We start from the raw sequence: 26006 nt of genomic DNA on the forward strand, positions 1-26006 counted from the left end.
CCTATCTCCAAAATAAAAAAAAAAATAAAAAGACACAAGTTTATTGAATACCTACTGTCCTAGGCATTATACACAGCCACTACCTGATTAAACAGTATATTTTTGAGTACTTGCTTCACCAGAAATGTTTTGTAATTGACATCATTTTTTACTTAAAAATGCTTGTGAAGTTGGTTCCTATGAAAGGAGAACATCCAGGACTCCCTTAATGTGACTTAGATGATTCGCTTACCAAGACCTCTCCCAAAAGACAGAGGTGCTCTATCATCCCACCTTGTCTGTCTTTTCTAAAGATAGGTCCTATCTCCTCCTCTCATCCACCTAAGCCCCCTGAAAAAGGTGTTAACTGGTTAGAATAATATACTCCAGTAAATCTTCTGAGTCTTACAATTTTATACCCTGCATAAGAGGAATAAAAGGACTACACGCAGGGAGAAACAAACTGGAATTGACTTTTTCACTACATAAAAATTTGAATTTGAAAATAGAGTTTGAGAAGACAACCTCCCCTTTTATAAAATGCTTCAAACATGACTGAATCATGTAACAGGGATAATTTTAATTAAACATCATAAAAACTGGGTTTAGCATAGTATGATTTTTCCCCAGTAAGTAGACCAAAAACTCTCAGCTAGGAGTAGAACCCCTTGGAAAATTAAGCTCTAATGAAAACCCAGCTACCACTCATTAGCCCTTTTAAGAAAGTGGTTTTTTCTTTAATTTTATAAAGGACCAAGTTTTGAGTCACCTGAAGTAACCAGGGAATAGCAGCAAGACAGCAGAAATCAGAACTGTAGGTTACTATCAATAATTATGTAAGTAAACATAATCAGGATAAAGGTTATTTACAGGAGACAGAGTAAAAAGGAAAGATATATTACAATCCAACTTAAGCAAACATGCTTAGATTTCAAATATGCTGGCCCATTTATAACTTAATGCATTAAATGCAATGTTAGTCTTCAACAGGTAAGTTACCTAGTTTGAAATGAGAAAAACAACATGAAATGAGAGGCAGAATATGATTAACTATTGAAGAAATCAACATATTAAGATTTGTATAAAGTACTATTTAATAGTGAAATTAATCTAATTTCCCATGTGTCAAATGGAAGCACACATAATGAAAATAAGACATTATTTTTGCATACCTTTAGTCTCTTCCAAATGTTTAATACTGCAGAGAAAAATACAACCAAAGGAGATAGAACAAAATAAACATATACTAATTTTTATCCATTTCAGTTTTAATACATTCCAAAATACGTCAATGTTTATGCATTCCAATAATCATCACATTTCAGATCAATGATAATGTACTGGGTTGGAATAGGTGCTAGAAACAATTCTAGCTTTGGAAAAACTTATTCTTTATTTCAAAAAAGAAGAAACAGAAGAGGAGAAAAGTACCCCCTTTAATTTGTCCTTTAGTTGAATGTTCAGTTCAGAAAAACAAAAAAAATGGTATTTAAAAAAAACTTGCTGGGCACGGTGGCTCACGCCTGTAATCCCAGCACTTTGGGAGGCCGAGGCGGGTGGATCACCTGAGGTCAGGAGTTTGAGACCTGCCTGACCAACATGGTAAAGCCCTCTCTCTACTAAAAACACAAAATTAACTAGGTATGGTGGCGCATGCCTGTAATCCCAGCTACTTGGGAGGCTGAGGCACAAGAATCACTTGAACCTGGGAGACGGAGGTTGCAGCGTGCCGAGATCGCACCATTGCACTCCAGCCTGGGCAACAAGAGTGAAACTCCGCTCCATCTCAAAAAAAAAAAACCAAAAAACTTGAAAAGTTTTAGATTTTCGTCAATGACTAAAATTGCCACTTAGATTTTTACGGTAGATGACAAAATTTCTCAGTGTACAATGTAATTTCTTCCCCCAGCAACAGCAGCAAGCATTCAAATTGAATTTCACACGTAAGTTTTCTAGTGTTCCCTTCTAATTTCATCTGCAATTCCCTTCAAAGACAAAGGATATTACCTTATTGAAGAAAAGTTTCAAAATATTGTTTAACATTATTTATAAGACAACTTTTAACTAACATGTTGGTGCAAAAGTAATTGCCATTGAAATGGCAAAAACCACAATTACAAATGGCAAAAACCACAAGTTTTTTTTTTTTTTTTTTTGAGATGGAGTCTCTGTCACCCAGGCTGGAGTGCAGTGGCGTGATCGCAGCTCACTGCAAGCTCCGCCTCCCGGATTCACGCCTCAGCCTCAGCCTCCCGAGTAGCTGGGACCATAGGCACCTGCCACCACACCCGGCTAATTTTGTGTGTGTGTGTTTTTAGTAGAGACGGGGTTTCATCGTGTTAGCCAGGATGGTCTTGATCTCCTGACCTCGTGATCCACCCACCTCGGCCTCCCAAAGTGCTGGGATTATAGGCCTGAGCCACCGCGCCCAGCCAAAAACCGCAATTACTTTTGCACCAACTAACCTAAATATTCAATGTAGTTTATTCCTTGCTGAATTTTTTTGTGGGAACAGGTATGGCAAATAGAACAACACTGCCATTAATTGAAATTCAGATTTAATAATGTAACAGGATGTCTAAGCAAATTATTTAAAACTGCACCTGTGCATTTTTGGGGGTTATTTTGAATTGCATAATTTAATGCAAGACTTTTTCTTAATCTTCAAGTGGGGTGAAATACTTAGACATTATTAATAGTGTTAGTGATCTACTCTTATTAGAATATCAATAAGTAGGACAAAGTTTGAAAGAACAGCATAAAAATGAAGGACTCACTAAGAAATCTCCATTTCCTAGTTTAATTATGGAGAATAAAGTATTGCACTTTATTATTCAACACAAAATGATGTAGCCAACAGTAACATACAGGTACACAATTTAATATTTATTATATGCATTTTATATACATTATTTTTCAACAGCTGTATGTTTGCTATGTGGTACAATCTTAAAAATTTGCTGATTCATAGTTTGTAAAACAAAAACCTTACAAAACTCATCAAAACTCGCAAACTGATCAGAAAAGTTTCTCGGAAGACTAGAAAAAATACTTTATTGTCTTAATCATGCATTACACAAACAAAATCTTTAGTTACACCATAAAATTAAGCACATCTAAAAAAATAAAACAGGGATAACTAGTCAAAACACAGCAGATTTCTGTATCCTGATTCAACTATTTTTGTATCCTATTTGTAATGCAAATAAAACTTTACTCCAAATATTTTTAAACAAGTTAGTTTTGTTTGGAATCATGGTAAACCAAGATATATATCTTAGGGGAACCACCTTGGTTTGTAATTTAAACTATAAAATACTCCATTTTTAGTCTATTTTAGACTATTCAAAGAGTTCCAAAATAGATATACAGGTTCCTTTAGCACATTAATAAAAGGATATAAAGACCAACAAAAAGTGAAATAAATAATAGGCCATTAGCAAGATGGATAATCCTTGATAAATAAACTTGTAAATACAGTAAGATGTACAAAATATCACATAGTGATAGGATGCCAAGATTAGTTTTTTTTCTTTAAGAGTTCATTTGGAGTACTAAACCCCACGGTTTCATTTTAATACACTTAATAGTCCTTGGTTTATGAAGACATTTATGTGATGATGAAAGTTATTTAGCATCTTTATGGAAGGACTTAGTTGAGCTGTATTAGGCAAAAGAAGGAAAGAAAGTGGTTACAGGGCAACGGGTCAGTGAGATCTCTGTGTTTTAGGGTTGTATAATGCAGAAAAATTTCAATACAATCTTGAGCACTGTTGTGACAGGCTAAATATATAAAAAGACTTATAAAAACTAGAATTTTATCCAAACATTTTGTGCAACTAATGCTAAAATATTTTAAGTTAAATTTTCTTTTTCTTTTTTTTTTTTTAAAGCAAAATAAGTTTAAAAGGGAATCTGTGGCATTCAACCAATAAACAGAAGATCACTAAGAGATGAAAAAAAGCTACTCTTGGAGCTCACTTCCCCCAACAAGAGCACCACATTCCTAACCCCTAAGGCAGCACACAGAGTCCAAAAAAAAAAAAAGAAGAAGAAAAAAAAAAAAAACTTTTTTGAAAGATCAGACTCCACATTGGCTTAAAGACACCTAAAAACAGATATACGCTCAGTTCACATCCAGTACAGGCCACAAATACTGGAGTCCTTTTTTCTTTGTCCCACAAAATACAGTAATTACAGTTAACTTAATGAGCTTGACATTAAGATGTGATTTCCACCAATTTGTGCCTGCCCCAAATAGCCTTCACCAGGCAGATCACATGTAGTGTCATATCAGTAACCTTTCTGATGGCAGTGATGCAGACCCTCTTTCTGTCCAAGCAAATCTTGTTACGATGCAAGTTTTTGTTGATTCATACAAATACTTTGGCAAGAGCATCAGCTCCTGCACTAGCTATATATGCTTTTGACGGGTGGAAAGCAACATCATAAATTGATTCATCCAATTTCTTTCTGTGAGCTGTTATTTCTTGCACACATGTCTTGCTGTCTAAATTCCATAATCTGATGGAACAGTCATGGCCTGTAAAAGAACAAATAAAATTTGTTACTGAGTTAACAATCTTTTATAAAGTTTGTGGGCAGTACAGGACTTTAAGACTTACTTCCAGACATCAAATAGATTCCATTAGGATCTACTGCTAGACTTGTAACAGCATCCAAGTGAGCTACCATAGAATGGATCATTTTACCTAAACAAAACATAACAGAGAACTGATTAAGTTTTCACAAATACTAACTAGAGAGAACAGAAACTACAATATAGCATCAACATAAAACAATCATTATAGCAACTTTTTTATTGTGGTAAAATATACACAACATAAAATTTACCACTGTAAACATCTGAGTACACAATCCAGTGTCTTTTAGAACATTCACAATGTTACGCAACCATCACCATTCTCTAGAGTTCCGAACATTTTCATCACTGGAAAAGGAAACCCCATACCCAATTAAGCAGTCACTCCTATTTGTCCCTCCAACCCCTGACCACTAATCGACTCTTTCTATAGACTGGCCTATTCTGGATACTTCGTATAAGTGAACTCATACAATACGTGGCTTTTTGTGTCTGGCTTCTTTCACTTAATATAATGTTTTAAGGGTACATCCACCACTACGGTAATGTTTTCAAGAGAATTTTAATTCAAATGCATAACTTTCTCTGATAATTACTCCTAAAAAAGACATCTGTGTAACATGTATCTGACAATATCTGATAGACACTGTAAAGCAATGACAATAGGATTGCATCAAAGGCTCAAGATCGTGTAAACTGGAATTAAATAAGCCAAGTGTGGTGAGGTGTGCCTGTAGTTCCAAGCTACTCAGGAGGCTGAGGTCGTGGAATCACTTGAACCCAGGAGTTCAAGGCTGCAGTGCACTATGACTGTGCCTGTGAGTGGCCACTGTACTCTAGCTAGCCTGGGCAACATAGTGAAATGCTGTCAAGAAAGGAAAGGCAAGGAAAATGGGAAGGAAAGAGAAAAGAGAAGAAAGAAAAGAAAGGGAAGGGGAGGGGAGGGGAGGGAAGAAGGAAGGAAAAGTGTCAGTGAAAGACCTTAAGACTATTTTATATACTGGGCTAACAATAAATAAATCACCAGAAAATATGTTTCTACCTAAACATTCCATTATCAAGTTCAGTTCACTTATCCTTTGAAATATAATCATTTTACATACTCTAAAAAAGAAAGGAGTAAACAAATTACTCTAGATTTCCCCAGATATTAACAAAAACACTGCTCTGGAAAATGTGACTTAATGAGTATCTTCAGTGAAGATTTGGCAAGCAAATGGAATTCAACAGCAAGTAGAATTTAAAAGACAAGTTGTGAACACAAAGTTGTATTGCACAAACACTTTGGGGCAAGGGCATCCTGCAATGGTAATATATGCTTTGGATGGATAGAAAGCATTATAAACTGATTCACTAGGCAGGCAATAAAATATAAATACTGATACTTTTATAAGTTACTCCCCTTTCACTCAGCAATGAGTCTTTATTACTCAAATGCCTGGGATGTCCCTAATGAAAGATAGAGGCTTTTTCCAAAATTCTAGTTATAATCATTAGCCATGCCTCTGGTCCCATGATGATACTCTACACTAGGATATGAAAGAGGTCTAGTTTTGTTATTTGTGATGGGGCTATAGCTGTTGACCTGAATACAAAACCACAACATAATAAAATGTGCAAAAATACACTCCAAAAAACCTATAAAAAGTAATATAGGAGGCCAGCTGTGGGGGATCATGCCTGTAATCCCAGCACTTTGGGAGGCCGAAGCGGGCAGATCACCTGAGGGCAGGAGTTCAAGACCAGCCTGGCCAACATGGGGAAACCTTGCCTCTACTAAAAATACAAAAATTAGCTGGGTGTGGTGGTTAGCACCTGTAATCCCAGCTACTAGGGAGGCTGAGACAGGAGAATCGCTTGAACCCGGGAGGTGGAGGCTGCAGTGAGCTGAGATCGTGCCACTGCACTTCAGCCTGGGTGACAGAGTGAGACTCCGTCTCAAAAAAGAAGAAAAGTCCTATCACTTTCCAGCACTATTAAACACTTATCAGTTGAAGACAAAATTTAAAAAAATTAAAGTCAAAAATTTAAGACAAAATTAAAGTCTCTCATTTCAAACCACAACTCTCATTAATACTAAGAGTAATAAACAAAATAGTCTTAGAAATTCTACTCTCCTAGCCCAAAGAACAGAAAAGTCTTCAACAAACTATCTTCAATTGTTTAGTTCAACATAATTTATCTTCCAGTTCTAGAATCCACTCCTCTCAAAATTCCTATAAAAGACCACAGTGTATAAAATGGTTGGCCTCCATGACAATACTTTCAAAATATTAGGGGTTAAATACCAGGTATCATTAGCTTTCCTTATGTTAAATCTGTGATGGTAAGTTTTATTTTTAAAATTTATTTTATTTGTATTTTTGAGACAGGGCCTTGCTCTGTCACTCAGGCCAGAGTACAGTGGCACCATCATGGCTCACTGCAACCTTACTCCTGGGCTCAAGCAACCCTCTCACTTAACTGGTACTAGAGGCACACGACACCATGCCTGGCTAATTTTTAAATTTTTTGTAGAGACAGAATCCCGTATTGTTGCCTAGGCTGGTCTCAAACTCCTGGTGTCAAGCGATTCTCCTGCCTCAGTCTCTCAAAGTGCTGGGTTTACAGGCATGAGCCATCACACCTAGCCTTGATGGTAAGTTTCAATTCACAGATCTAGTTCAAACTTCTCTCTTGAGAATGATCCTCTATCTCCTAAGTTTAACATCTCTAAACCAAAAGACTTTTTTCCAATACAAGAGCTACACATTTCTTTAAGGATGCTATAATTTTCCAAGTTTAACTCCAGCTCTCCAGCCTGTGCACTAAACTAACCCTCACCCTGATTATCTTAAGTCAATTGAGAGTTAACCCTTCTTCTCCACAGAGTCACAAAAATCACTTCAAAATGTGAGTAATCCCTTCAGATGGACCATGAATAGAGACCACAATGCTGGACCAAGTTGTATGTTGGGCTTTCACTGGTGACCACATAAATCACAAGGCTTCTGACCCCTTCCAGTAACTAGGACCTCTCCTTCACTAACATATACCTGCAGCTTCTCACATCTAACCAATTTCATTTTGGCCTCGTGCTTCTGCTAATACTCTACCAAAACTAATCCTATTTTTTTCCTCCTATGACTAAGGAAATAAAGGCTGGACAGATGCCACTGCACATGCCCATTCTCCCCTCCCTGGCACCTTAAGCCCTTTTACTGGCTAACATTGTGGGCCTCTATTAAATGGAGAGAAAATAAAGATGTCAAATGTAAACTACGGAAACAAACTGTGTGAGTTTAAATACTGCACAAGTCACTTAACTTCTTTAAGCCCTTCAACCTCATGTGTAAAATGGGGATAATAATAGTACTATATCTACCTTACAGAGTTATTAGAAAAGCAAATGAGTTAGAACAATGTCTCACACAGGATAGACAATATACCACTAGTCTGTAGCTCCAAGAGGACAGGACATTTTATTCTGCTCACCAAGCTTCAAGAACTGTGCCAAGAATATGGCAGATAGTCTAGACATTTTGCTGAATGAATGAGTCCACAGCTGATATAAGATCTTCCTCCCACTCCTCCACATCCCTCATTCATACTATAGGTTCTTCCAGAATCACTCACTACCTAAGTCTTTCAGACACAGTATAGGAAACTCAAATTTGTACCTCTACCAAAATTTTAGAAACCATGGGTCCTGAAGATCTCTCTGAAATAAATAGTAGAAATTGAAAACTTTAAATCCTTTAAAGTCAAGAATCTATCATATAGTGCAAAATGTGACTTGATTAATTTTTCTAAACCAATTTTGCAAGCCCTGTTGTTCAAATATTTTTAGTGGTTCCTACACATACAGTATAGATAAAAATGCAATATTCTTAACCTGGTTCTAAAAGTCCTCCTCAATAGATTCTATTTTCCTTCCCCAAACTTTGTCTTTGGCTTTGTCTATAAGAAACTTCTGTTCCTGAGAAAGTTTCCACCACCGCACCTCTGCTCAAAATATCCCCATACCTGTAACTTCCTACTACCACTTCCTTCACTTAAAAACCAACCAACCCCAAACACCTTTCCATTCCTAAGGCAAAGCTTCATCTTCCACATACCCCCCCACCCCCTCTTATTTCCTCTAGACAACAAGCCCACAGAAATCAGGAACCATATCTTATACATGATAGTATCCAGTGCAGTATAGTACAAAATGCTGAATACATTTTTATTAAAATGGTTTACTCATTTAAATAATTATTGAACCTATTCATAGCATAAAGTTCTATCATGTTTCAGATATAAAAGCTCAATAAATTTACTACTTATTTTATAAAGTAATACTCTATTAAAAACAACTTAGCTAACCGGAAACAGCAGTTATGGGGACAATCTATTTTACCACAATTAAATGAGTTTTTAAAGAACTTCTCTGAAAACACCATATCCAGGCCGGGCGCAGTGGCTCACACCTATAATCCCAGCACTTTGGGAGGCCAAGGTGGGCGGATCACCTGAGGTCAGGAGTTCAAGACCAGCCTGGCCAACATGCTGAAAGCCTGTCTCTACTAAAAATATAAAAAAATTAGACAGGCTTGGTAGCAGACGCCTATAATCCCAGCTACTCAGGAGGGTGAGCCGGGAGAATCACTTGAACCCAGGAGGCAGAGGTTGCAGTGAGCCGTGATCGTGCCACTGCACTCCAACCTGGGCAATAAGAATGAAACTCCATCTCAAAAAAAAAAAACCACACAAAAAAAACATACATCTGAAGACAACTCATAGTTTCATGTAACTCAACGGGGGGTGGGGGGGGCGGTGTGTGTGTGTGTTCAGGCACAGTGGCTTACGCCTGTAATCCCAGAACTTTGGGAGACTGAGGCGGGCAGATCACTTGAGCTCAGGAGTTCAAGACCAGCCTGGCCGACTTGGTGAAAATACAAAAATTAGCTGGACATGGTGGCACACACCTGTAGTCCCACCCTGTAGTCCCACCCAGCTATGCGGGAGGCTGAGGCACCAGAATCAATTGAACCCAAGAGGCGGAGGTTACAGTGAGCTGAGATGGTGCCACTGCACTATAGCTCTGGGCAACAGAGCAAGACTGGCTCAAAAAAAAAAAAAAAGGATTTTTTTTTCTATTATTTGGAGCCTACTGCTTCAATTATCTTCATACTACAGGTAAGGTACTAGTTAACAGAAATAATAAATAGGTGAAATTTGGAAACAATTTGAAAGACTATATGCTGCTTATTTGATATTGAGTAAGCTTTTACTGACCACTTTCTTGATTTCTGCTAATAAAATAGCTTTTCAGATGCTCACCTTTTGCTTTTAATATAACTACTAAAATTCCTGAACTTTCCCATATAACTGTAAATCTTCAATAATTAATAAACAGGAATCTTTTTAGAAACACAAAGGAAATTAACCTCTTTGCTCTTGCAGCAGAGAAAAACATTATCGGTTTCATAAAAATAGTTCAAAGGATTGATTTGATGAAGTGTTAAATTGGGAACACTGGCCAGGAGCAGTGGCTCATGCCTGTAATCCCAGCATTTTGGGAGGCTGACATGGGAGGACTACTTGAGCCCAGGAGTTTAAGACCAGCCTGGGCAACACAGTGAGACCCTGTCTCTATAAAAAAAAAAAAAATATTTTAAATATTTTTTTAAAAAAGAACATCCACTTGAATCTTATGTCCTGTGCACAATGTAGACCTGTAAATATTCACTTTGTCTGCAATTTGTTAAAAAGAATCTGTCCATGAAAGTAATGTTTGAACAAAAGGGTCTCATCGTTAAGACTACAGACTAAAACATATTGCCATTTTCTATATAATCTTCAAAGAGAAACCTATAATTCTGGGTCACTGTCTTACTTGATAATTTGTTACCCTGTAACAATGTTGCAATTAACATTTACATTTCTTATTTAGAAGTCCTTCAGTACCCTGTTTTAGCCTCTCCTCAAAGTAGCCTTCCTAGCTGTCAGACCTTTCCTGAAAGAGAGCAAGCAATATATTATCTACTATTCTAGGTAATGACTAGATAAAAAAGAGGCCCAAAACAAACAAACAAACAAAAAACAACCACACATCTATGGCTAAGTTAAAATCTGATTCGACTTCAATACAACTGGTATATTTCCCTACAACAAGAAATACAGGGAAGATGATAATAAACACTATGCACTATAATGTCATTTGATCCACTGAGACATAGTTTTAAGAACATATTGGACGACCGGGTGCGGTGGCTCATGCCTGTAATCCCAGCACTTTGAGAGGCCAAGGCAGGTGGATCATCTGAGGTCAGGAGTTCGAGACCAGCCTGACCAACATGGAGAAACCCCGTCTCTACTAAAAATACAAAAAAAATTAGCCAGGTATGGTGGTGCATGCCTGTAATCCCAGCGACTCGGGAGGCTGAGGCAGGATAATCGCTTGAACTCAAGAGGCCGAGGGTGCAGTGAGCTGAGATTGCACCATTGCACACCAGCCTGGGCAACAAGAGCAAAACTCCGCCTCAAAAAAAAAAAAAAAAAAAAATGGAAATGCCGAACACCAGAAAGAGATCTACCTCTTCCATCATACTTATTCATAACAGAATATGAGGGGAAAATTTCAAACGGAAGGATCTACATTTAACTAACATGACTTGAAGAAATCGTAATAGCTAGGCAAGGTATTATGTCTAGTTAAGGATAAAATAACAAATCATAAGCGTGCAACATTAAGAAAAGCAAAAATCTGAGTTAAAATGGTTTCATTTGGCAATTTCGTATCTGAAAACTCAATATATCTTACATAAAACAGCATTTTTGATCATCTCAAATTTACAGTATTACTAATATGAAAAGAAGACAATTTGCTTACCCGTTTTATTGTCAAAAAATTTGATGTGTCTATCTTCATGAGCAGTTATTGTAACAGGAAGTGTGGGATGACTTACTACTCTGTTGATATGATTATTAGATTGTAAACCTGAAAAATAAAGGAAGACAATAAGTTAAAATTCAAACCTTTAATAAGAAGTTGGATAATGGCCTTTTTAATCGTGCTAAAATATAAAAATCATTAAAAACTAAACCTTTTGCATAAAACAAAAAATCTGAGAACCAAACAAGGACTCTAGAGAGATTTTTAAAAAATAAACATTTACATTATGTCCTATAATATAGACTGTACTAGGTTCAAATTTAGAAAAACTGAGAAGTGTTTTAATGCCACCCTTTATTATAGGTAGTTTAGAATTTTTAAAAGATCCACAATTATTACTTCTAATACACAGTCCATATAAGAGTTATAAGCGTTTAAAGAAGGAAAACATTCACAATTGCTAGTCAGATGTTTGTAAGGAACAACCCCCATCTACCTACACTGACAAAAACAAAAAAACAAAGAACTGGAATTAATGATCTTTAAAGATGAGATTTTTTTCTTTACCAGTAAGCTCTTACTAACTTTTTATTAAAGATGAGGGAGAACAGAGAAATATCAAAACAAATAAATGGGGGGAAACTCCTCAATATTAATAGACTTTAGATCATTCATTCTGCTTATGTACCGCAACTCACATATTACACCTAAACACATAAAAAATACATATATATATATAGTTACCTATGTAGAGTAATTAAAAAAAATAGGTTTGAGGAGATACTGGGAAAGAGACTTAGAAGATAATTTTGGTTTAAGATCTGACCATGGCACCATGTAAATATTTTACATAATTATAAAACAATTTTTTTTGTTTAAGAGACAAGGTCTCACTCTGTCACCTAGGCTGGAGTGCAATGGTGCAATCATAGCTCACTGTAACCTTGAACTCCTGAGCTCAAGGGCTTCTCCTGCTTCAGTCTCCAAAGCTAGGACTACAGGCACACATCACCATGCCCACCTAATTTTTTAAGTTTTTGGTAGACATGGAGTCTCACTATGTTGCCCAGACTGGTCTCTACTCCTAGCCTCAAGCTATCTTCCCACATTGGCCTCCCAAAGTGGTGAGATTACAGGCATGAGCCAATGCGCCCAGCCAACAGTTGTTTTTCTAAAAGAAATTAATGAAAATCAAAAGTAAAATTAAACAAATGAACTTAAGTATATCCAACTGGTGGTATAACTACAAAGGAAGGAACTATTCCAAGTGACTTTAAAGCACAGAAATTAGATTGTATATCACTAGTGGAATATACCCTAATTACAAAGTTTTATTATCAATATTTGATCTTTTGGTGGTAATGGTATTATTACTGAGACGATTCTGTGTACACTGTGGGGTAAATAAAATGAGAAACAATTTTGTTGAGAACCAAGATAAATCTGAAGTTGAAGTATTTTACTTTTTAAAAAATGTTTATTTCTTAGCTCTGTCCATTGAAAAAGCCTAACACAATGAACAACCCAGGAGCCATGAAGACCATGAGGATCAACTCAACAGCCTAGTACCCCAACTGTAGTCTCTAAATACCATTTCCCACTAAAAGAAACCACAACTCCTTAGATAAATAGCTGATTTCAGATCTAGGGCACAAAATGAACAAGATGAACCTAGAAGATCTTGTCATATTTCATATCAGGAAGCTATCAACAACAACCAAAGTCATGGCAAAAGGACTCAGGAGCCAACATGAGCCCCACTGAGTAAGCCCCACTGGCCAAAATCAAAGGATCTGAACAGCAATAAATAAAGATAATACCTGCAATGGATCGAAACACATCAAATACATTTATATCCATGAGAGAGTATGATGATACCAAAAACACCACCCAAGACAAACTGGTCACCTTTAGAGGGTGCTAGCAAACCAACTCATTATTTTAAAAACTGGTAAATAAAGGGGAAAACCAAAACCCAATCATTTATCTTGCCTTTTTCCTTAATACACACTAACTCCAAGGTAACCAAATTGTTGATAAAGAGATGTTCTTTTTTATAGGAATAATCTAGCTAATAAATGGAGACGGAATGATAAAATTAGAAAATCTTTCAATAGAAAATGAATGAACCCAGGAAATAATCCAGACTGAAAACATCACAAAAACATGAACAACCAGAAAATACTCACCTCTGATAAAAGTTTACAAATTACTTATGAAGTAAAGTTGCCAAAAACATTTAAAAATTTTTAAAAGAAAAAAACAGTGAACCTGAATTTGAATAAGTCTTTAGATCTATAATCAATTCACAGGAGAACTGTGAATAGAAATAGAGAAGCACATTAAATAATAACACAGGAATGCAACTAGTAAAATCCAGACTGTCGGAAACTTGACAAGACAAAGTAGCCAATTTCGTCAATTAAAAAAAAAAAAAAAAAAGAACATAAAAGAGATGAAGGGGAATCTATGGATGAAGAGAGACCTGAGAGACCTATCAAACAACTGCAATACATAAATCTTATGTGATCCCTATCTAAATAAACTGTAAAACACCACATAACGCATGTGTAATACTGGGCATTTATAGATAGGTATTAAAACTGAATGCTGAGTACATTAGGTTCATTATGTTATTTTCTCTACTTTCACCTTCATATTGCTCTAGACATTCCTCTTTTCCCATATGTCCACCCAAGCTTTTAAGCAAAATTTGAAGAAATAGCAGAAATAATATAAATAAGTATAACTGTAACATTATGAAACTAATTATTTTGCCATCCTAAATTCAAATAGTGAAAATATGAAAATTAGCTAAAAGATCACCCTCTATTGTGTAATAACCCTTTTTAAGGTTTCAAAGAAACTCCATGAAAACTTACCAGAATCTACCTGTGATGAAAGTATCACCAATGACTGTGATGTTTCTAAATCATAAATTACTGCACTACCAGTGTTGAAAGAGGTTACCATATGAGCTGGATCACAGCCTATAAAGTCAACTGATGTAGGTATTCCATGCTCTGAAATGAGCCCAAAGACAGACAATGTAAACAAAGTAAAATTACTATGAAATCTCTACTTTTTGAAATCTCTGTTTTTCTAATCAGAAAAAGGAAATCAAATAGTCTTGAAATACTGTTAATAATGAAAAGGAACACAACTGTGTCAGGATGGTGAGATAAGAAATATCTTTTCCTCAATTATTTAAAAACTTTATAGCATTCTATTTAATATTATAAGAAAAATATAACTACAGAGCTCATAAAGAGTAAATACATGCAAAAGTTATTTGTTCTATTACACGTTTTCTTCTAAGGGATTAAATAAAATCCTAGTCTTTTGGCCAATTTGCCAATTATACTTCTTACTGTAAAATGATAACTTAGCATTCTCACATAACTTTGGGAGACTGGTTCACCTATCAGAGATCTGTAGGCCTTATCAAGCAGCTAATACAAGTCAGATTTTTGGACTCATGAAAATGGCTTGGACTCTGGAATCAGCTGATGCAGTACTTTACCCTAAAATGGCCTGAGCAGCAATTTCTCTCTTTAACATACTAAATTAAACTAGCCAGATCAATGCACAATTAGATGGAATATGGAGCCAAGCTATTAACTATCTAGATGAAGCCAGAAACAAATACCTAAATGAATTCTTACCTCTAAAGCTTGGATAACTGAAAATTAGTACAATCACTACGGTGTCTAAGAGACACAAAATTATATATTTACTATTCACCTAAAATGTTTTAAAACAATATGTATTTTTATGTACAAATAAAAGGTCTAATTAAAAAAATTAAAAATGACTTGGAAAATAAGACCAGTAAATGTCTTCAAAAGGTAAACTGGCTAAAGCCTTTTTAAATAGGAAAATATTTAAAATCATGAAAATAACCCAATTTGTACTGTTCCAGTTAGGGGTTCGGTGATTATGGCTGGACTACTCAACTAGTGTGCTCGAGGTAATGGAACACACGGTTTATAGGTATGCTTGAGACTGTGATCCCTTCGGTCTTTGTGGGGTAGTCGTCTGGAACAGGTGGTGTGCCTCCTGTTGTCCCTATGAGTATCCTCATTTGTCTATTCCACTGTTATATACAATAGTTTTACATTTTTAAAAAATGGAATACCAAAAAGGTAAAAAAGCACTGCACTATGGGACATAGTTGCAAAGCACTTCAAAAAAATGAGTAAAAAGATTATCCTAACTTTTACAAAATTCATTCAATATATCTCTTTGGAACAGTAAAGAAATACATCAATTACTTTGTCCTTTATATATTCCAATTTTTTTAAAAAACTAACTTTTCTCACAGATGCAAAATTTACTTACTTTTATCTCCATTGTAAGTGCAAACACATGGCAATTTTTCTTGTGGATTCCATAACCTAACAGTGCCATCTGCTGAACAAGACAGTAATTGATTTTTTATGCCACTATAAGCAAGACCCCAAACTGCATCTGTATGACCAACTAAAGTGCCAGCTAGAACATTTGGCTCTGGGGAAAAAACAAAAAACAAAAAATTAGGTAAAAGAAGTTTAAAAGAAACTCTGATACATAAAGAAAACTTACCATATAACTGAGCATAAAGAACACACATAAAGGCCACAAGAAGATAAACTAAAGTGTACATAGTGGCTATATCTAAGAGTAGAGTTATGGCCTACTTTTATACCCTCCTCCCATCAACATTTTTCTGTATTTTCACAATTTTCTATAAAGAAACATATGCTTTTTTTAAAAAAAAAAACAGCTTTCTTGAGATACAGATATAATTTACATACCATACAACTCACTCATTTAAAGTGTATACTTCAATGATTTTTGGTATGTTGTTCACAGAGTTATACAACCATCATGACAATCAATTTTAGGATACTTTCATCACTCATTAGTCACTTCCCCCAATTCCTCCTCCCCACCTTTCCACAAGTCTAGGCAACAACTAATGCTCTGTCTCTATAGATGTGTCTTTCTGAACATTTTCTATAAATGGAAGCATACAATATGTGGTCTTTTGTGACTGGGTTCTTTCACTGAGTATGTTTTCTTTTTTAATTTTTGGAATAGGGTCTTGCTCTATCACCCAGGCTAGAGTACAGTGGCAAGGTCACAGTCCACTGCAGCCTTGAACTCCTGGTCACTGAACATGTTTTCAAGGTTTATCCATGTTGGAGCATGTATCAGTACTCCATTTATTTTTAGTGCCAAATAATATTCTGCTGTATGGATATACCATATTTTATTTATCTGTTCCTTAACTGACAGACATTTGACAGCTGATAATATTGAGCATAATTTGTCTGACAATCCTGTTTTTCTAGTAAACTCCTCCCACTTTCCATGAATGGTTCTTATCATCTCCACAATTCTCACAGCTCCCAACCTCTGTTCCTCATGAATGACTATGCCTCATATTTCACTGAGAAAATACAGCATTCAAATAATGCTGCATGTTTCTTATCCCCCATCTTCTTGCTGCGTAATATATAAATGATTAGTGTCTAAAGGTATCTTCTCCTAGCTTCCAGATACAAGCAAGGAATCTGTCCTCCACCCTATCAAAGGCTAATACCAGATGTCACTAACTTGCTGCAATGTTTACTGCTTCTCTACTACACAAATTCTCCTCCTTGGAATCATTACCATAGTGAAAAAAAACTTGTTCCAGAATCTCTTCAACAAAAAATCTTCATTAATCCTATCCTACCACCCCTTCTACCCAGCAATAGAAATATGCTTTTCACTTCCTGTTTACTCTTCAAATCACTCCAATTTGGTTTCTGATACCACTACCACACCAAAACAATCCTTGCTAATGATGATCCCTACACTATCAAATTTAATACTTTTCTTTGATGATACAAAACATTTTGTTGTTGTTCCCATTATATTGCTTTTCATCCATATAGTCTGACATGAAAGATTATCCAGAGGTCCCTTCATTCTTCAGTCTTAGCTGCAGCGTCCAAACTCTGTCTGGCCAAGACCTGGGTGACCTGCTAGTCACTTATAAAAAGGAAACTTTATATCATATTATTGGACCTCTCAGCAACATTCGAAAGTGCAGACTGCTTCTTTCTTCTCAAAATTGTTTCTTCTTTAGTGTGCGCTTCCATGATTTCGCACCCTCTCCTGCACTTCCTTCTGTCTCTTGGGTCACACCTCCTCAGTTTCCTTTCTTGGCTCTCTTGCTCTAGCCACTCTTCCAGTGTCAGAGTTACTGAGGACTTTAGTCCCAGGTTGTCTTCTCTTCTTACACCAAACAATACACTCCCCCAGTATTGCCCATTCTTATAGTTTAATGTATTATTTGTATAGAGAAGACTGTCCATGTTTTTAACTTCAATCGAGATCTCTTTGGGCTCCTTATTTGTATATTACCTACTTGATATTTGTCATCCTTTAACATGCCTAAAATCTGAACTCACCATCTTAAATCTCCTCACACCTGTTCTGTCCCCGTTTCAATAAATGCTCCCATCACATGCTCAGTTACTCACATCAAACAGGACTGAATGTTCTGAATGTTTGAAATGTTCTGAAATTAGTGATGATGGCTGTAAAACTTTGTGAATGTTCTGAAATTAGTGATGATGGCTGTACAACTTTGTGAACATAGTAAAAACTACTGAACTGTAGACTTTAATTTTTTTTTAGAGATGGGGTCTTGTGGCTGCACATAGTGGCTCATGCCTGTCATCCCAATACTTTGGGAGGCTGAGGCAGGCAGATCACTTGAGCCCAGGAGTTTAAGACCACCCCGGGCAACATGGCCACCATTTCTACAAAAAATACAAAAATTAGTGCGGTGTGGTGGCTCACACCTGTGGTCCCAGCTCCTCAGGAGGACGGCTTGGGCCTGGGAGGCGGAGGTTGCAGTAAGCCAAGATCACGCCACTGCCCTCCAGCCTAGGAGACAGAGCAAGACTGTTTCCAAAAAAGAGAGAGAGAGAGAGAGATTGGGTCTCACTCTCTTCCCAGGCTGGAGTACACTGGCACCATCATAGCTCACTACAGCCTTTACTTCTCACACTCAAGTGATCCTCCCAGCTCAGCCTCCCGAGTGTCTGGGACTACAGGCATGTGACACCCCATCTGGCAAATCTTTAAATTTTTGGCAGACATGAGGTCTCACTGTGTTGCCCAGGCTGGTCTTGAACTCCTGGCCTCAAGTGATCCACCCACCTCGGACTCCCAAAGTGGTGGGATTACAGGCATGGACCATTGTGTCCAGCCTGAACTGTATACTTTAAAAGGGTGAATTTTGTGATATGTAAATTATCTCAGTAAAGCAGTTAAACACATACAAATTAAGAGTCACTCACCCATCACTTTATCTACTCAACGTAATTTATCAATAAATCCTGTCTATTCTACCACACTCCCTCAGCGTATCTTAAAACCACTTCTAAATGCTGTGCTACCACCACTCTAATCTTGGCAATGTCGTCTGTCACCTAGTTTACTGGACTACTTTATGACAGCAGCCTCCTAACTGGTATTTCTCTTTCCACTCTTCTCGCCCCCAATTTATTCTTCTCACAACAGACACAGTCACCTTTTTAAAACCTTACTGGAAGTTTCCTCTTATCCTTCAGATTTTGGCTTGAATGTCACTATTTTAGAAAGACCTTTCTTGACTAACTCTTCTAGAGAAGGTTCTGCCTGTTACGCCCTCTCAACAGTACTCTATCTTCTTATCATTTATCACAATTTGTAACCATAGATCCCATCCCTTTGCTTATCTGTTTTATGTCTCTACTTTCCATTAGTCTAAATCTTATTTCTTGACATAGTGCTTACCACAATGCCTAGCTAATGTAGGCACAAAGTGTGTGTTAAATAAAAAGAACAAAGAGTTCATAAACATTTTGTTTTAACATTTTATAATTATTAACAGTGCCCTTACAAATATATTTGAACACAGGTACAGGTAGGTGTTTCTGTAGAACAGATTTCTAAAAGCTACATTTGCAAGTCAAAGGAGGTTTCCTTTCTTTTTTTTTTTTCTTCCATTTTGAAATTAAGAATGTTTTTGTAGATATGAGCTAAGAATAACAAAAAAAATTTTTGGCTCCAAAAAGTTTTAATGATTTACACCCCTGATGTTGGTTCCATTGTCTTTTGCTTAATATTTTTAAAATATATAAACTATTTCTTAAGTTCAAAATTTTGTTACTTAGATTATATTTTGTTTCCTCCTTCTTTTTGTAACTACTACCTAAATTAACATTTTAATTAATATAGTTTTTTAAACAACAGAGAAAGTATCAATTCATAGGCTTAAATACCCATGACATGACATTTCCTAATTTTTCTCTTTAATAAAGCAATTTATTAGCAAATGGAAGAACTAAATGAGGTGACTAATGTAGGTTTAAATAACCTTGTAATCATATTTGAGGTATTTACTTTTGTCAGCTCCATTCACTTAAAAAAAATACATTTTGATCATTTTACTTACCATATGTATCATATGGATCTACATTGGGACTAGGCATATTCCACCACTGGATGGTTGCATCAATACCACCACTAAAACACTGTTCTCCATTAGAACTAATAGCTAATGACAGAACAGGGCCACTATTGTAGGAAGAGAGGAAAAACAAATTACTGATAAATTCTAAGAAGAAACTCAAATCTCCATTCCCCCAACCTCTGAATTTATGTAATATCTAAAAACTGTTTTAAGAGAACATGTACACCTGACTGGTACTTTTTTTTTTTTTTTTTGGAGACAGGGTCTCACTCTGTCACCAGCCCAGACTGGAATGCAGTGGTGATCTCTGCTCAGTAAAACCTCCACCTCCCAGGTTCAAGCGATTCTCCTGCCTCAGCCTACTGAGTAGCTGAGACTACAAGCGCACGCCACCATGCCCAGCTAATTTTTGTATTTTGTGGTAGAGACGGAGTTTCACCATGTTGGCCAGGCTGGTCTCGAACTCCTGACCTCAAGTGATCTGCCCGCCTCAGCCTCTGAAAATCCTCGGATTACAGGCATGAACTACTGCATCTGGCCTGAATGGTACTATTATATTCATAGTCTCACCAATACAATTATTAAATAGCTATTATTCAAGTAATACATCTTTTCTAATACAAAACATTGAGAAAATTACAAGGTTTGAGGACCGATAAATAATATTTAACAATAATGATGATGTTAATTAAATACCAATTCAGTAAAACTTACATGTGGGCCCTAAATGTGTAGATAGGCTCTACATCTAAAGAGGCACTCCTAAAAGAGGGGGAAAAAGGGTAGGGGAAGAGAAGGCAATTAAATAACTATGAATCACTGGTTGATATTAAATAGTCATTAGATCAAATGTGTGCATTAAAGACATGCAACAATAATGAGGAATAATTACTTATATTAGCAAAATTGGAAGAAATACACCAGGCTAACATTAAAATACTTGCTTTTTGGCAGGAACTGTTTTTTGCAGGTTCCAAAGTTTCAGGGTATGGTCCTCAGAAGCAGTAACCAGCACAGGTTCTACAGGATGAAAAGCTAATGCCCGTACTCCATCAAAATGGCTACGTAGTGTATACTTGGGATTCCATGTCTTTCGAAAGGCATCTTTATTAGCAGGCAACTAAAAGGAAAGAGCACAATATTTAGTGGTAAAAGTAGTAAACTGGAAGGCATGTGGAGTGTTTGTTCGTTTCTTTTTGGTGTGTTTAACACATACATTTAAAACTGTTGGCTAAAATGTCCAGTGGAAATTTAATGTACCTTTAAAACTTTCTAAAAAAACTTTATCATTTAATAATAACTCAGAATAATTTCATTTGCCTTACAAAAAGCCTAGGCCAAATGAAGAGTTCCTTAATCTGTTTTTACCTATTAAGCTAAACCCAAAGCTCCCATTAAATGTCAGATGAGAACAAAATAACTACCATTGCTGCAATACTTTACATGAAAAATAATTACGTAAGTTATTACAAATATCCAACGGTACAGTATTAACGGTAAAGTTGTCATTTAGAAAACGTATTAGCATGTGAAATTATTAAAGGCAGCAAGTTAAGGTACTTTCTGAAAGTCTGAACTAAAGACCCTTTAAGAATATTTTTATCCCATTTTCATAATTCTTGATATTGACAGAGGTTTATCTTTTTACCTTCACATTTCTCCATCTGTAAAGATAGGCTGTGAAACCACTTCTAAAGCAGTCAAAAGTTTACTGGAATTTAGTCACTTATATACTTAAAAAAATATATTAATGAGAATAATCCAGCCCACCAAAGGCTGTCTCTAAAAAGCATGCTAATGTTAAGAATAAAACGTGGAAAAAAGAAACTCATTATAAAAAGAAAAAAATTGCTGAAAAACTGCAATTAACATAAAGATCTAACAAGTATAGTTAACTCTCAATTGAAATATTAATGACTAGAAAAAATTAAATCCAAGACAAGTTTCACCTCTAACACTGGACTCCCCACTCCCCAACCCTTCCATCCACTCCCCAATCCTCTAATGAAGGAGTTAAGTATTCAGGAAATGATGCAAGCTAACTTTAAAATGTTCAGAAACTTTAAAATATTTCCTTAAGAAAATAAAAGTTCAAAAATAAAACATGCTTTTTAAGAAGTACTCTGAAGGCAAATATATGATTCAGGTTATTTTTTTTCTTGTTAACACCAAAATATGGCTGAATTTGAGATAATTGAGAGTTGACTACTCAAGATGTATTTACTGACCAATATATTAATCATCTCAAACTTCTAGTTAATCCACCAAAATACCTAAAAAAAAATTTAAATACCACAAAGAAAGTAGTTATAAAAGAAAAACTACATGTCACTTCAAATCAACACATTGACACAAACTTATCTTTTCCATGCACCTTGATATTAATTCTGTTTTATAAGTGATTCCAGAAAATAAGGAGCCTTCTATTAAATCATTAAAAAATTAAAAATAAAACTGCACTTACATCATAACTATAGTCTGCATCATTTGTTACCGTCAAGTCTGCAAGGTCTCCAAGGCCCAGTACACTTAACAAAACATCATCAGAACCCATAATAAATGACTTGCCTCCTCCAGATGGAAACGTTATTGGTTCAGCTATAAAGAACAAAACCGCTTCTTAAATGCTGAAAAATCATACAGTACAAGACAATATTGTGGGGAAAATTTAAGCACTTAACAGTTACAATATTCAGTAATATAATTAATTTTTATTTTCCCACTTCTACTCAAAAAATCCTGTTACTAAGCAGTGTTAAACAAATGTGTTGGAACTGTGGTGTATTAACTGTCCACAAATAAAATGTGCACTAGATATATTATTCTGGGGTGGAAGCTGGGGCACAAAAGCTTTGTCTGTCTAAATCTCTTATCACTTCAGTACAATTATAACTATAGTTTACATGTTAAATAAGAAATAGGACAAATTTTGATTAAATAATGGAGTTAAATATCAGATTTTTGCATTCATGAGGGGAAACCTCTACCATGGACCTCAAGGACCTCAAAGTAGTCATATAGTATTTTTTAAATGTTAATAGGTTGTCGCCAAGTCCTTTTGCTTTCTAAAGAAGTACTAGGCATCCTAGTCCCTGATAAAAACTAGTACAAACATTGAAATGTAAATGGTTTACAGTCAGCTATATACTATATCAGTTCACTAGAATGAAGCTTTAATTGTTCAGATTCCTTCAGTAACAGCAATGGTCTAGGAAAAAATTCTTCCACCAACAATGTCAGTTTCCTTTCTATAAAAGGTTAATCCACGTGGTCTTCAGAATGTCTTCCAGCTTTATTTATTTATTTATTTAGAGACACAGTCTTGCTCTGTCGCCCAGGCTGGAGTGCAGTGGTGCGATCTCGGCTCACTGCAACCTCCGCCTCCTAGGTTCAAGCAATTCTCCTGTCTCGGTCTCCCAAGTAGCTGGGATTACAGGCGTCCACCACCACGCCCGGCTAATTTTTCTGTTTTTAGTAGAGATGGGCTTCCACCATGTTGGCCAGGCTGGTCTTGAACTCCTGACCTCAAGTGATTCACCCGCCTCGGCCTCCCAAAGTGCTGGGATTACAGGCGTGAGCCACCGCGCCCAGCCTGTCTTCCAGCTTTAAAGCTTTGACTATGATTTTTATTTTAATGTCCCATTCTAGTTACCATGACACTCTAAAATGAAGCAAGTAATCTTGACCACAGAGCTTTAATTTCTGATCAGATTTGCCATTTCAATTTCAAACTAAACTCAGGTTGAGCTTCACTTAGTTTTCTCAACTATATCATGTGCATTATTACAGCTTTTCATGTTAATATTAACAGTTCCAATTATTTAAAATGCATTTTCCTTTCTATACATACTACTGACCAACTGAACTCTGCCATAATTGAATGACTATTATCTAAATATTTTGTTGTAACAGTCATAGTTTAAGCAACAACCTTCAATATCATTTCAAATATGCTTTGAAAGCAAAATTTTAACATTAAGATAACAAGGGAGAAATACTCAAATCATAATATAAAACTCAATATATCAAAACACACTTAAAATTCATGAGCAAATTTAAAAGGGAAACATTATACAAAAAATCAAGCTGATTATCAATTTAAAAAAAATTCCCATGAAAAATGATATAAATATGCTACAGGAAACACAACAGGTGTAATGAAACTTGACAGTCATCACTAAACTACTGGAAATAATTCTGAGGAGACACAATTCATATATATACTATGGCAAAATAAAATTCAACTCTACTTAGAATATCTTGTTATTTTATTATTTTATCCTATCAAAATAAGCTATATAATCTGACTCAAATAGGGCTTTAAAATGCAGCTCTGATTCAGTTACTTGATCTAAAATGCAGCTCTGATTCAGTTACTTGATCTAAAATGAATCTGAAAGCACCTGACAGAAAATATATAGAGATATTAAGTAGTATTTAATCTTTCAATGATGACACTTATTGAATCTGAATAATCTGTAGCATTGATCTTTTGATCTTTTCCTACCAATTATTAGTATGCAGTTATTGGCAATACCAGAAGCAGCTAAAAACTATAAAATCAATAATTTAAACTTATGTTTAAGGATAATTATATAAAAGTCATTAGATAATATTTACTCATTTTTCTCTAGACAAAGAAATATTTTTACTTTAAGCTCAGGGAATTTGTTTCTAAGAGAAGTCAGAACAAAATGCCACAGTTCCTCCCACTCACAATTATACAAACATTCACTGACACAAATCTCAAAAGCCCAATAAAATAACTTTAACGTAACAAATGATTTTGCAAGACTATCTCTGATCAGCCAGACCAATTTAGGAGCATGTGAAGGGAAGTGTCTGGACATTAGTTTTACTCGAGTTTTGGCTTAATTGTACTTAACAAAAAATTAGTATTATACTCATTTCTAATTAATCATATGACCACATTTCTGTCCTTTTCTCTATATACACACATATATTTTATGACATATTTATGTAGCTATTGCAAGCTATTCTGCTTAATCACTATTTACATATATGTGCAAAAATTCTTTTACACTATTACCTCTGCTTTCCATATTACCCATCACTGTGGCATATGGTAATCACAGCAGCTACTCATTTGTTTGCCCTATTTCCCTGCAGAGGGAATTAATTTCTATCCTAAAAATTCATTTTATTAATGGTAATATAATTACCCATAATATTAAAATGTCATTAGTAATTCAAAGAAAAATGTAATTATTTAAACAAGTAGTTTTTTTGGTTTTTTTTTTTTTTTTTGAAGTCTTGCTCTGTCGCCCTGGCTGGAGTGCAGTGGCGCGATCTCGGCTCACTGCAAGCTCTGCCTCCCAGGTTCACACCATTCTCCTGCCTCAACCTCCTGAGTAGCTGGGACTACAGGTGCCCGCCACCACGCCCAGCTAATTTTTTTGTATTTTTAGTAGAGACAGGGTTTCACCATGTTAGCCAGGATGGTCTCGATCTCCTGACCTCGTGATCCACCAGTCTCGGCCTCCCAAAGTGCTGGGATTACAGGTGTGAGCCACCGCGCCTGGCCTAAAAAAAGTAGTTTTAATATCTTCTTTTTTTTTCTAATAGAGACAGAGTTTGCTATGTTGCCCAGGCTGGTCTTGAATTCCTGGGCTCAAGTGATCCTCCTGCCTTGGGCTCCCAAAGTGCTGGAATTACAGGCATGAGCTACTATGCCTGCCCTAGTTTTTAATTTAATGATGGAAATTTAGGAGGCCTAAGAGATTTCATCAAGTAAGATAACAATACTAGTATAACGGGTCTATAAAATACAAGGTCTTTTTCAGACTTTTATAACTAATCTTCCTTTTGATGGACACTTATGATGAAGGAAACCTGTAGCTCGCATATTGAACTCTTTTTCCCAAGAACTTAGTCCAGGTAACAGATTCCATTTATACCAGTGGCAACATGGTAGGTCTCAAGTCTTTAGCAGCAATAGTCTAGAAGATTGTAATGTTGAAGTACCACTCCTAGAAAACAGACATTTGTTCTTTATAAAATGAGGTAGGACATGGACTTCAAAAGTAAAGAAGGAAGTTGGGGACTGC

The 26006-nt window shown here is 35.8% G+C and overlaps 1 protein-coding gene across 4 annotated transcripts in view; it reads right to left on the minus strand.

Annotated features, from left to right (window-relative positions):
- Positions 1-2844: 2844 nt before the first annotated feature.
- STRN3 (striatin 3) overlaps positions 2845-26006 on the minus strand; it is a 130352-nt gene continuing 107190 nt past the window's right edge. For all 4 annotated transcript variants that reach the window (XM_008974696.4, XM_034937383.3, XM_034937384.3 and 1 more), the window contains 9 exons: positions 22403-22536; positions 20883-21058; positions 20653-20700; positions 19921-20042; positions 15783-15950; positions 14324-14464; positions 11439-11546; positions 4605-4691; positions 2845-4522 (listed from right to left, as the gene is read on the minus strand). In XM_008974696.4, coding sequence (XP_008972944.2) covers positions 4353-4522; positions 4605-4691; positions 11439-11546; positions 14324-14464; positions 15783-15950; positions 19921-20042; positions 20653-20700; positions 20883-21058; positions 22403-22536 — 1154 coding nt within the window. In that variant the 3' untranslated portion in view covers positions 2845-4352. The remainder of the gene's footprint in view (positions 4523-4604; positions 4692-11438; positions 11547-14323; positions 14465-15782; positions 15951-19920; positions 20043-20652; positions 20701-20882; positions 21059-22402; positions 22537-26006) is intronic.

This window comes from Pan paniscus, chromosome 15 (genome assembly GCF_029289425.2).
Source record: "Pan paniscus chromosome 15, NHGRI_mPanPan1-v2.0_pri, whole genome shotgun sequence".
NCBI classification, from domain to species: Eukaryota; Metazoa; Chordata; class Mammalia; order Primates; family Hominidae; genus Pan; species Pan paniscus.